The sequence below is a fragment of the Lycorma delicatula genome, chromosome 9 (genome assembly GCF_047948215.1).
Source record: "Lycorma delicatula isolate Av1 chromosome 9, ASM4794821v1, whole genome shotgun sequence".
Taxonomy (NCBI): domain Eukaryota; kingdom Metazoa; phylum Arthropoda; class Insecta; order Hemiptera; family Fulgoridae; genus Lycorma; species Lycorma delicatula.
In genome coordinates, this window is record NC_134463.1 from 30499872 (window position 1) to 30513469 (window position 13598).

Genomic DNA, 13598 nt, shown 5'->3' on the forward strand with positions numbered 1-13598 from the left:
TATCTTAGATAGGTATTCATGTAATTCAGTTTATATTTCAAAAATACTGAACACATCTAACTAAAGCATCGTGAAGGACCAAACATCAGATAACCATTCATACATTTCATTCTCAGCTGGAATTTCAAATTGACTTCACTGTATGAACTGAATATTAATTTGTAATATCTAAATATTTTTTAAGCTTAAAAGGGCAAAGAATACAACTTTTTTTTTTTAATTTTCAGTAAAAGTAACATGCAAAGATTTTAAAAACTATACTGGTGTGGTAAAAATATGCCCACTACATTAATAAATAGACAATAATTACCTATATGATTCTGGCCTTGGTGTAGGTACGTATGAAAAATATCTAGCTAATTTATAATATTTACCATCCTTTTCAACAGTTATCATATGGTTTTCCCACCAATAATCAAATTCAAGACTTAGATACTAAAACAAAAAATTATTCAAAGATTAAAATTTATTTGAAAAAGAAAGAAACAAACTAATCTCACAAACTGTCATTATTATAGTACAATCATAACTATTACTATTTATAGAATTATGTTAGTTTCAATCATAAAAAATGTATTACTTGTCAAGAGTTTAAGAATTATAAACACATAGATGTGCACTAGTTCAACCTGAAATGTCTGAAGTAGTTCTGTGACTAGTATTAGCAGTGGAAGGGATGTACTACTATTAGCAGTGTACTGTGACAGGATGTCATAGATACCAAGAAGCCATTCAACAATCTAGTAATACATTCTCACACTGCATGTCATCCAGCTTTCTTAACTTTTAGAAGTAATATACTATGAATGTGAAAAATATATAAAATAAATTAATGTAATGGTACGAAATTAAGAGATTTTTGTGCTGTGTAATATTTGTGCAACTGCATGGCTGAGGATTTTATTATTTAGTTATTCGAGTGGGTCAATGACAGTTGTCATTTGATTCTACTGTCTATTACTAGCTGTTCTGAGCTGATTTTTTAAAGTCACTGTACTAACTATATTCCTAGTTATCTGTTTTATATAATTCAATCTTTCACCTTTAATATGTTTTTACACTCTAATATCAATGAGGAAAGAACATAGCTCTAGGTCTTGCCCAAAACTTCCTTTTGCAGATAAGAATGCCATAAGAATTTGACTTCATTAACTAACATATGAATACTGTGATACTTTATGAGCTCTATTTATATCACATTTTTATGACTATTTCCCCCATGTAAATAATTCAATATGCTTATTCAAATTGCAATTCATTAGACTATTTAACAAATTGCAATTCCTTTTCTGCACAAACACTGATGTTAATTTATTGTCATCCACAGCTTTATATTATAATTATTTTAATGATGTTTTGCTGAAATATACTTTATGGCCACCTGCATTAATTAAAAAAAAAAGATTATTTAAATCCTTGTTGTTTGTACTGAAACCAATTTGACATAAATGCCAAATTTGTAAACACAAAATAAAGATGAAATAATATTATTAAAAACATGTACTTACTAAGTAATCTACATGAACTAACTCACATGTATGTGAGTAACTCACTCTCATATACCACAGAAAAAAAAACCTGTAGCGCACTTTTAAATATTTTTAATTCACAATTAAGAAGGTTCCATAAAATTGAAATCTTATTTCAGTGTAAACTACTAGTAAACATGTTTTAATCTGTTCAGTTATGAGTCGTACATACTAGTTAGAGCACATCCATTTTTATATAGCGTCTTATTGGTTTTATTAAATTTATGTTACATTCTGTACACACATGAAATGTGCAGCGCCAGCCTGAAAGCAGTTATTGATACCACAATACTGAAAGATTGATACTGAAGCTGTTCAGTCTGACAGTCAAGGTCAAGCTACTCTTAATGTTTTTTTCCATGCTATTATATCTTTTTTTACGGCATTACCAAGAAAGTAAACCTACTTCATCTCTTTACAAGATTCTATAGCAAAGTTTCCTCTTTTTCTATTCGTCTTAAGACTTTTTCATGATAAACTTAATCAATACCTTCTGTAATACCTTCATCATATCATTCTGTAACATCTTAATTCAAAGATCTCTAATCTTTCCTTTCTGTTAGTTTTAATATCTATATTTTACTACACTCCTGCAAATATGTTAAATAATCTCTTTTTAATTCTAATGTTAATGTACATAGAAACCAAGATAGTAACACATATTACATTTTTAGAAGAAACAGTACCGTACAAATACATGCAACTGACTTTCCACACAGAAGGCACTTTTCTTTGTCGATTCACAAGCACCCATCCGGAACTTGTCATGTAACACTATAACTGATTGCACAAGAACTTTGGAGTGCAGTAACACCTTAAATGAACTGGGATGTTAAGGCTGGTAGTTGAAATTCTAATGGGTTCCCAATCATGTTAATGTATATGGTAATGAAATGGCTGATAAATTGGCAAAGCCACCTCCCTGCCTCAGCCATACAGCACTCCTTCTCTTGACTCAACCAAAGTACAAATAAACTGTACAATCAATAAATGGATTAGCAAAGACTGCAAAGAATCAGAGGCAGGCAAGAAGTGGGAGAGCCTTGTCACACACGGCCCTATAAGCTATTAGCAGTCAAGGGCTATAAGCCCTTGAGCAGTCAGCATTGCCGCATTTAGGTTAAAAAGTGGACATGACTATCTGGTCTTGCACCTACATCGTATAAGCATTCTGACCTCTCCAGCATGCCAACTCTGTGGCCATGAAACTATGGATGCAGACCATCTGAGAACCTGAGTAATTCATAAAACATTAAAACCACTACCATTACGAGTATATAATCATGTGATACATACATTTTTTGGATAGTATGAATACTGATAATACTGTTATGTTACAGTGAATTTGTTTGTTTGTATTTCTTATTTATAGCCAGTGTAAATTGATGTATGTTCTTAGATTATTATTATAATTATTTATTTATTCAATTCTCAATCTACTGATACAATTTGATTAGATTTTTGGTCTTACAGTACAAGGTTCCATCAATAATATTTCTATAATCAATTAGTTCTTTGCATACTCTTATATATATCTAATTCATAACAAAACCTTCACTTCTACAGATAACACACACAGGAGACTCAAGGATTTTCATCCTAAAAATCTGAACCACCTCATTGTTGTGCACCCTGGGTGTTGCTAGACAGCTTACTTAGTTAGCTCAAGATAACAGATCTTGATGGTAATCATATGTTCTTAGATCAATTAAGACATTCTACTACATTCTATGATGCTAGCAGTCTTCTTTTCTACACAAAGCTCTCCTTGCTTAAGCTTGTCTACTTATTATCTCTATGTTACTTTATCCGTCCTTTGTAATTTTATTTCCTAAAAAAACAAAATTCTGTAGCAAAGTTCAGTATTTTATGTTCTACTGTCTAAATTTCAAATTTTTATTAACATTATTTTTGCCAAAATTTAATTACTTTTGTTGCGCTGTTTTTTTTTTTAATTAAAGTTCTTTTCTAGTAGTAAATTTATATAATTCACAATCTCTTCTAACTCATTTTTTGTTACTGCTAAAAGAGCGAAGTTGCCAAAAAATCTTAGCTTTATTTTCTTTCCTTGTGTAATTATTCCATTCTCATATTTGTTCTTCAATTCATATTTTGCTTATGTATACAAGTTGGAAAGCAGGAAGGATAGACTAAATTATTTCTCAATTTTTTTTATAATCTAAGCTAGATTTTTCATCCTTTACACTTGTTGCTGACCACTGTTATCTGATTCTTGTGCAGATTGTTTTATTAGTTATCTTGTCCTATATTTCAGATCAGTTTGGCTTAATATTTTTAATATTTAGTTTCATTCTACAATGTCAAATTAGAGTATAATAATCATTAACATTAGACAAACAGATACAAAATTTCATAAAATAAAGTATTTAGATTTATTAGGCAAGAAAATTTATTAAACATTCACCTTAAGATTTTTTTTAACAAAGTCCCAGTCATCAGTACGCTTATAATAGACATCTACCATCTGTATCAGGAGAGGAGGCTGAGAACGAGTTAAATAATATACACGGCTACCATTTGGTACAAGACCATAGAATTTTACTAGGTATAATAAATTCTCAATTATTCCTTTAACAGATACAGGCATGTCACATAGTAATAAACCTTTTATTATCCAGTAGGTATCCCAATAATACAATTCAGTAAAACGACCACCAGGTATAATAAATCTGAAATGCAAAAATTGCTTTAAAATTGAAATATAGAAAATGATATAAAACATGAGCACATTAGTTAATAAACTAAAAAAAAAAGTTATGAGAAAATAAAAAATGTTGACAAAAAGCTGATAACAAAGTTGTTACACTTTTTTTGGCATTGGTTATTTATAACGGAAAAATAATAATACATAAAAAGATTAAAAATTAAAAAAATTGATATTTAAAAAATCTTTTTTTGTTCCCCCATCCCCAAAATCACCTCCAAAACATTAAGGAATTTGTTTGATTTGTCTATGTTTACTATGTTAAATGGATTAGACTAAAAAAAATTCCATTAAAAAATGTACAACCAATAAAATGTTACGTAAGAGTTATTTTTTGGGAATGGGGATGAATTACAATGAAATTTTATTGTAATACTAGCCGGTCAGGGCTAGTTTCGCTTGTCTTTCCCATCTAGCCAGACAAGTCCCGTCTGGACCCTGCTGTATTGGTTATTTTCATGGTTGTGGATGTAATACTGATAAAATCTCCAACCCATATCTCATTTCAAATGCGCTGTTGTAGGCTCTTATACTGTTTAGAAAATCTTTGGATCTCCACTCAACAGTGCTTCAAGTACCTTCGGCGGCTCTTGAATTGGATATTAATGAATTTTCCTGACACACAACACATCCCTTTTGGTTTCCCTTTCCATTTCTGAGAATGACAATACGCATTAACTGCAATTCGCGTTACAAATTTATTGCAGCTCGAGTCTGGGCTTAGCGCTCTTGGTCAATAGCTAACCGGTAATCACAGACTTCAGCTGTTTCAGAGAACTGAAAACAGAGGTCTGTTTTCTTCTTTCGTAGAATCGATTCTACAAAACTCGCAATCTTCTGTCAGTTACATTCGCTGATGAGCATCTTCTCTGCCAGATTTTCCAGTGTTATATCAGCTTGCAGCCGTTTTCCGATGGCACTCTATCTATCGCATTCAAAAAAGGTGTGCTCCGTGTCAACTTCTCTTGCATCACCACATGGGCACCCAGAATTATTAGTTTTCCTCATCTTAAAAAGATATTTATTAAAATATCCGTGACCGGATAAGAGCTGCTTCAGGTAGTAATTTAGCTCGCCGAATTTACGGTTGTACCATCTGTCCAGGCCCCCTACCACCAAGGCAGTCCATCTGTCCATCCTTTCATTATTCCATCTCTCTTGCCACTTCATGGCCTTAGTCCTGGTCAGTTGCCTGAGTCAATGCTTCGGTTCTCTTCAGGTAGGCTTCTCTCCTCTCCAGTGCCAGCAGGTCAGTTGGGATTACTCCCGCCATTACCATTTTTCATAGTTTCAACACTGTACAGTACAATAATACGATTCTCACTCCGTCCTTCCACTGCACTGATACCATGTGTCTCCTTCTGCAATGCGACTGGCCATATTTCGCTTCCATAAAAAAATATGGAGCGAGTGACAATCATTAGTAACCTTCTGTTCTGTGAGGGTATTTGCCAAGTTAAAAAAAACACATATATAAATCTTGTATATACACTTCTTAAGAGAAATCTATGTTTTAGGTGTGCTCATATTTTAGCTTCAATACAGTTGCAAAACTAAAATGAGTAAATAAAAACTTAATTTTAAAAATTATCCAATTCTAAAATAAAAAAATTAAGTATACATAAAAATAAATGCGATGAAAAGGAAAAAATTATTTTTCGCTCACGAAATACGGATTATAAATTGTGAGTGAATTTGGCACCAGCTTAAAAAATTAGTTTCAAAGATTGTATTGAGGAACTACTGGAAAAATAAAATAATTCCCTTTTCAATGAAATTTATTTTTTTAATTTATTATATTTTATATTTTTTTGGAGTTCAATTTAAAAAAAACAATTGTTTGTGATAAAATTCCCACATTACCTCGAAGCTTGGTTGTGAGAATATGGAATTTGCACTTTTTGGTGTATAAAAAATGCTGTTGACTGAGATTCAAACCTGGGTCCTTCCTGATGAAAAACTAATCAAAAAGGTATTCTAAAAAGTTGACGTTTGGTGCGTGATTATATGACAAAATATGATCGAACCAATCGACCATTTTTTTTTTACATAACATTATTTACAGAACGTTATGCCACACTGTTCTTTTGATTACATAGTTGTTACAAGAATATTTCAACAACTGTATAATTTTCAGTGGACTATGTGGCTTTTCCATGGTCTCCCCAATCCTTCACTACCACATTTTTATATTCGGGCCATCTGCAAAAAATAACTGTTTTCAAGAATCAGAACACTTTCAATGAATTGAAAGACGATCTCGCAGACAGCATCTTTTAACATCAATGCAACAACTCTAAATGAAAGTTGCACTGAAAATACATGAAAAAGATTTACACCTACACTCAAGGTGGACATATTGAACATATATTGATAAATTGAAAATCTCCTTTTTTGAGGTAGGTTAAAAATATCTTATTTTTACAACTTTGTTTCCTACGTAGCTCCCATCTATAACGGGTCTTTTGGGATAGCATTAAAAATAAGACTCATACCACATTAAGTGTCTACTTAATGCCAAAACAATTTTAGTTAAATGTTTGTAACTTTAATCAGTGAATGTTTTATTGAAAAGATAGTCACAAAAGTTATTATTTAGTGTTAATTTTATCCACTGATCTAAATGCAAATAAGTAAACAAAAATGTTGAAATTTAGATTATATTGTTTGAAGTTATTACATCAGGAGTCTTAAACTTTTTTTCATCCTCAGGTCCATATTTCTAATCTATAATGGCTTGCAAAACATAATTTAGTACAAACAATATTTTAAGTGAATACAAAAATATTTATTTTCATTTACAAGCCTAAACTGTCGTCATCCTAAGTGAAAAAGGTGTATCTAAATATACAATACTTTTAAGTACATTATGGAAAATTTTCTGAACTGTTATCAGTTTTTTATGTCAAAATACACAAAAAAATGTTGGACAATACCATGTAAATTTGAGAACTCTATCTTTATGTGTATAGGGCCTTCACATAGAAGATTCTCATTTAAACATAACATATACTGACTTTCATCAACAACTTGCTATAAACACCTTACTAATTTGCTGGCATATAGGGCAGGCATTTCACAACCTTTCAGTATTTGTGACCCAATTTTTAGTGATAATTTTCATCGTGCCTCCCCTCTCATACAACAACAATGTATTTTGAGTATTTTGATGCTAAAGCTACACTACGACCTTAATTACAAACCTTACAAATCACCAAGAATAAGTAAATTTATTGATATTTGGCAACACAATCCACTGCATTAACAAAACCAAAATCAATACCTCTCTATTGCTCTCTGTCTAAATATCCGACCACCGTATATCCGTCCACCATATCTGACATTCAAGTGGCTTGTCCACCTGTCTTACATCTCTGTGTTAATGTCCGCAGACATTCTCACGGGTTCACCAGAGGTTCTGATTTGTGTTGAATATTCTGGAATGTCTGCACGATCATCTGCGCAACGTGTATAAATGCTGCACCTCATTCAATTCCAGCCAGTTTCAATCAAGTCGATCCTTCTATCGCTATCGAATCTATCGTGAATATGTATGTTGTATTTCTGTGTTAGTTGTAATTCATGATATAAAATATTCACAGCAGTAGATTTATACAGAGTCATGGATAAATTTTTAAGTGGGTGTAAGCAAGCATTAGATGATAGTGAAAGTATCAAGTGCACAGACGAGTGTGATTCCGAAAATAAAATTGAGAAAATATTCTCAACAATACTTAAATTTTGGGTTTACCAGTTCTGAAGTAAATGAAGAAGAAAGGCCCCTGTGTGTCATTTGCTCAAAACTTTTGGCAGCAGGCAGCGTAAAATCTAATAAACTTAAATGACATCTGGAAACGCTTCATGGTGAGTACATTAACAAACCCTGAGGAATTCTTTGAATGAAAATTAAAATATCATTTTTAAAAGAAAACTGTCTTTGAATGGAAAGGCTTTACTTGCCTCTTACAAAGGTTCAAATAAAAACCAGATGTAAAAAGCTTCACACCATTGGTGAAGAGCTAATTTTGCCAGCTGCAATTGAGATTGTAGAAACTATGTTTGGAGATAATTTTGCCAAACAATTGCCGTCCATACCCCTATCAAATGATACTGTTGCTTGTTGTATTGGTGATGTAGATAAAGATGTCCAGTATCAGTTTTTTGGGAAGTTGCATGACAAATAGATTTCAATTCAGCTTGATGAGGCAACAGATAGCAATAAAGATGCTCATTTTATTGCCTATGTCAATTTTATTATAGTATGTCAGCAGTAGAAGAACTAATTTTCTGCAAACTAATAGAATAGAACTCAAAGCAACAGCACTCACATTATTTGCTATCTTAAATGATTTTATAAACAAGGCCAAACATAGAGTAGAAAAATTGTATTGAAATCATGAATAATATGTTATGTTACTACATAATTCATATCTAGATAGGCACTTAACTTGATTCTTTGTTGAGCATTGATTTTCCTTCCCTGTGGCTTCAACTCCTGCATAGACCTCAAAACGCATTGCCATCAAAACTCAATCAGCCTGAGCTAGTTGAAAAGATACTACTGAAGAAGTAGAGCCATCTGGAAATTTGTAGTCCAGTCACACACATTTGTAGAGATAGATTATTGAGGCATTGTTATGTTACATTTTGATATCATGCAGTCACTTACGATACACTCTTCAAACTGTCAGTACCAATATTGCCAACTTACAGGGCAATGTCATTATATTTCAAATTCTTGAGGCTCTCTCTCCTTGTGTAACAATTTGACTCTCCTTGTATAACAATCCATAACTTCATAATCATAATCAATGAGATCCAACTGGTAAAATGTCCATAATCAATCTAAATGTTAATCTAGTGATTGATTCTTTAATTCAGTTTGCAGTGAATGATTGATGATAGCAATCGATGAAAAGTAGCTGCTGAAAGTCTTAAATTAAAAAACGTCTTATATAGAAAACATTACAGTCTTATATAGAAAACATTATCAAACCATCAATTTGGTTCTCAAATTGTCAGAAATGTTACTAATTGTAAATATATCATTTCTTTTTTAAATTTAGTTTAAATTAGATTATACTGAAGAACTAATGCACCTTAACTATTAACATAGGTATCTCCAACAAAAAGCATTCAGTTTCAGCCATATTAATAAAGTAAACAGAGATGTGAAGCAGTTGCCTTCTTCACTAATTTGAGCATATTGTTGCACAACTGAATACCAAGCTGTGAGGTTTGTTATACTGTTCTTGGTTGAAATGAGGTTGATTAACCAGACCTAAAATTGGCTTTGTTTACAAGGATTGACTATATAGATAAATCTTATGTGAGGTGTTTCTTCGATATCCTTTAACTGAATGTTACTTATGAGAAAGAATTGATCAGACTGTGTAAAGTGACTAACTATATATAAAACCAAAATAATAAAACTAATTTAGAGTAAGTGCATTTTATATAACAAAAATAACATTTATATTAATTTTGATATGATAAAAATAAAAATAAGTAGAAAATATTTACCCATTTGGAACATACAGAAGAGAAAACATATTAGGATTTTCTTTAACTTCCTTTTTAACCTTTCTGGCTAACACTCTCCACATTGTATTTAAATGTAATACCCATTTTTTATAAGCCTCCGATGAAATTCTTTTTGTAATATTAGGTTCTTTTGTCCAATCTTCAGGCACCCATTGTTCCAATTCATTTCCTCTTTCAAAGTTCTCTTCAACAAATTTTCTTATTTCCTTTCGGCGTAAAGTTCCTTTTTGTTTCAGATCTTTGTATCTAAACATAGTATTAACAAGTGAAACTAACATAAATTTTTGATTTTTATTTTTATATTTTTAATATAAGAATTTCTTAAGAAAAAAACTTTTAAAATGTTAGGTATGAAACTGGAGATTTTTTTTTTTTATAAAAAAAGATTATTTTAAATGTAATGATAGAACACAAATACACAGACTGTATAACACATTACCTATATATATAAAATTGTGTTCTGTATATACATATAGGAATCCCTTTTCTAAGGTTAACAAGTCCATTTAACAATCGTTTGTAATACTGTCCAATTACATAGTTACGACAAATGTTTTTCCCTGAGAAAAATTACCGGACAAGAATAGGAATGTGTGGGAAAATGTTTCTGAAGATCATTCTCACACTTCAACTTGGGTTCTGCAGGTAAAGAGGATAGGAGTATAAATACTCCAAGAAAGACGAGTTGAGTTCAGTTTTGATGAAGTGAGTATTACACAAAGAGTTTTTAAGCGAGGAGTTATTAAGAGTCAGTGAAGAAGTAAGTATTAGAGTACATATAAACATAATGTTTGATGTGACATCACAAGCATTCCAGTGTGGACAGTAAATGAATACGAGAAGTTATTCAGTGAGTTACACACAATTAGTGAAAGGGATAAATTATTCATTGACTCAAACTACAGGGTAGTTTTATTTGTTAAAAAACAAGGGTATTTGTGGTAAAAGAACTTCAATCCAATCCTGTCTTTGTAGATTTACAATACCAGTTGTTATAGGTGTAAATATTAGCGGTCTTGGTAATTTCTTTTGTCAGTGGAACTGAATTCCGGTTTTTAATATTTAAATACCTATAAATAAATCCTGATCTTACTTTAGATTTTATTTTGTATATAATCATTGTTTATTATTATTATTATTGTGGTTGTGTTTACTATTGTTATTATTTGTTTATTATTGTCATCTATTATTATTACTACTGTTGTAATTATTATTATTGATTTTTTATTTATGTTCTGAAACTAATAAATTGTAATTATATAAACATTCTTAAATTGTTAATCTCTCAATAACCTGATTGAGCTGTGAACACATGACAATAATATAACTTATGAGAATCATATCAATCATTCGACAATGTTAGTTCTCTTGAAAATTGTACTTTTGAAGAACCAGCTCAGTAAAATATTTCTAGTTTCAAGGACGTAAAACTATTTGAAATTTACTTCTGGATGCCAAAAAAGGAGATTAAATTTTTACCTATGAATTGTGCAAATTTGTATGGGTAAACACTTCAAGAGTAGCTGAATAACTTCTTTTATATACAGAACTTCTTTTATATCAACTACCTTACAGTTCATATCTCACTCCATCACACTTCATTTTATTTCAGCCCCCATAGTGAAGTAGTCATTAAATCAAATTTCATTACAATGAGGAAGTAAAAATAATGCATAAAAATTACTCAAACTTCAAGGGAAAAATATGTTTACTGCTGACATTCATACCTGCAAGATATGAATAAATGCATAATCGATTTTCAAGTCCCTCACAAAATAAAAAAAAGGTCTACAATAGATTATACAGATGAATAAATATTTCATTATGTCAATGAAATTACATTATCTTTTTTAACATTTTGAATCATAGAAACTGGTAAAGATTTTTCTAATTACGATCATTTGAATGAACATTTTTTTTTTTTTAAATAGAATTTTAAGGCAAATCAGATGATTAAGTTTTTTCTTAAAGAAGCAAAATATTTTTAAATGTTAATTTCTCTATTTATAGAAAGATAGAAAAAACTATATTCAATTTTTTTTGGGGTTATGTCATGATAAGAAATCAGAAGGCTAAACTTCTTCTATATACTTATCTCTAAAGTACAAGTAGGTTAGTTCCCCTTATGACAAACTATGTCCAGAAATCACTATTATTATAAAGATAAGTTATCACTGAAACAAATATTAAAGTATGCTATGAAAAATATTTTAAAGTAAAAGAATGAAATATATTAAAAATTGTTACAGGAAGTTAAACTTATAGAAAGGATAAGAATTAAAGGACGTATTTATTTTATATTAATGACTAAACCAGTTATTAGCCTTTAGTTGAGTTTTTCCTAATACCACCCTAACAGAGGAGTTACCTATCAAACTTTCCTAATGAAAGTAAGCCAAAGTTTAAAATAAGACCTACACCTGTGTGTTAAAAATGGATTAATTAACTTTGAAAATTATATATATTATCTTTTAATACTAGTTTAGAGCTCTACGTACCTGAATTAAGTTCACTTAATAAACTCAATAAACAGCACTAAATTGGTATCCTGCAAAAGTTTATAGTAGCTTCCCCACATCAAAAGTATACATTACCAATTAGTGGAATCAGCCTCAAATATAAATTTATCAATAATTTAAAAAAAAATGTTTTCTAAAGAGTATTACAGTGGGTGCCATCTGCTATAATAATGGAGTGACCATGCACATTAGTTTTATTATTAACACAATGTGGTAATCTAACAATTAAAAAAATTGATTATGCTGTTTCTACTTTACAATACCAAATACAATATTGTTATTTACATTACTTGTATTATACATTAGGTTACTGTACTTACTTAGTAAGGATTTCATCTTCTGGAAATTTTAATTTAAAGTCAACAAAGATTTTGGAATCTTTAAACAGATGACTGAGTTGTACATCATGGAGGAGTTCTCCTTCACAATATATTTTACTAAAAAAAAATTACACATCATTAAGCCATTAGAATTACGTTTAAAATAATAAATAAAATAATGATATTAGATTAATAAATAAATATTTATTTATGAAGGAAATTATTCCTTTATTTTATTATTGATCTATTTTATCTGAAAATTAACAATATTAATTTTAGACAACTCAAATTCATACATTATTATGAATCAATATTAATCAATTATGATGAAGGAATATATTAAGTAATTATTTTTAAGGGATCAGAGGGTGGATTTATCAAAAAACCAATAATTAAGATACTAAATTATAGCTTTTTCACAGTTCACCTATCCATTTCCTAGCTGGATAAAAATGTTGGTCAGAATTAATATTCTAAAATATAATTCCAAATATAAGTAGAAATACAATCAGAATATCTTGTTGAATCTTTTATTCAGCTCTTCTTTAGTGGTGATGTCAGTACTATTGTTTTGGTGCCTGTCTGAAGCCAAAACGAAAAAAGCACAAATAATGGGCTGATCAGTAACTTGTGTATTGTATTAAGTTTGCCAGTATTTAGGGAATTTTCTATATTACCGCTACATTATTTATATGTTTATAAAGTAATGAAAATTTTCTTTCAGAAGTGGTCATATAGATAGTATGATAACTAAGTACGAACTTAGAAGTAAAAGGAACGTATATGTCCCCCGAGCAAATAAGACGAGTTATATGAAGTTCTTTTCAAGTACTGCTCCTAGATTGTATAACATACTTCATAATGATATAAAGACGATTAGGAACCTAAACACTTTCTTAAAGCTATTAAGACGATGGCTAATTAATATTGATGATGCTGAAAGTATGTTTCATGTAATTAC

General features: G+C 30.3%; 1 protein-coding gene across 3 annotated transcripts in view; it reads right to left on the reverse strand.

Moving 5' to 3' along the window:
- The window catches only part of LOC142329846 (trehalase-like), a 96229-nt gene that overhangs the window by 45298 nt on the left and 37333 nt on the right, over positions 1 to 13598 (reverse strand). For all 3 annotated transcript variants that reach the window (XM_075374709.1, XM_075374711.1, XM_075374710.1), the window contains exons 2-5: positions 12638 to 12754; positions 9778 to 10044; positions 3955 to 4219; positions 311 to 435 (exon numbers count right to left, since the gene is read on the reverse strand). In XM_075374709.1, the coding sequence (XP_075230824.1) occupies positions 311 to 435; positions 3955 to 4219; positions 9778 to 10044; positions 12638 to 12754 (774 nt within the window). The remainder of the gene's footprint in view (positions 1 to 310; positions 436 to 3954; positions 4220 to 9777; positions 10045 to 12637; positions 12755 to 13598) is intronic.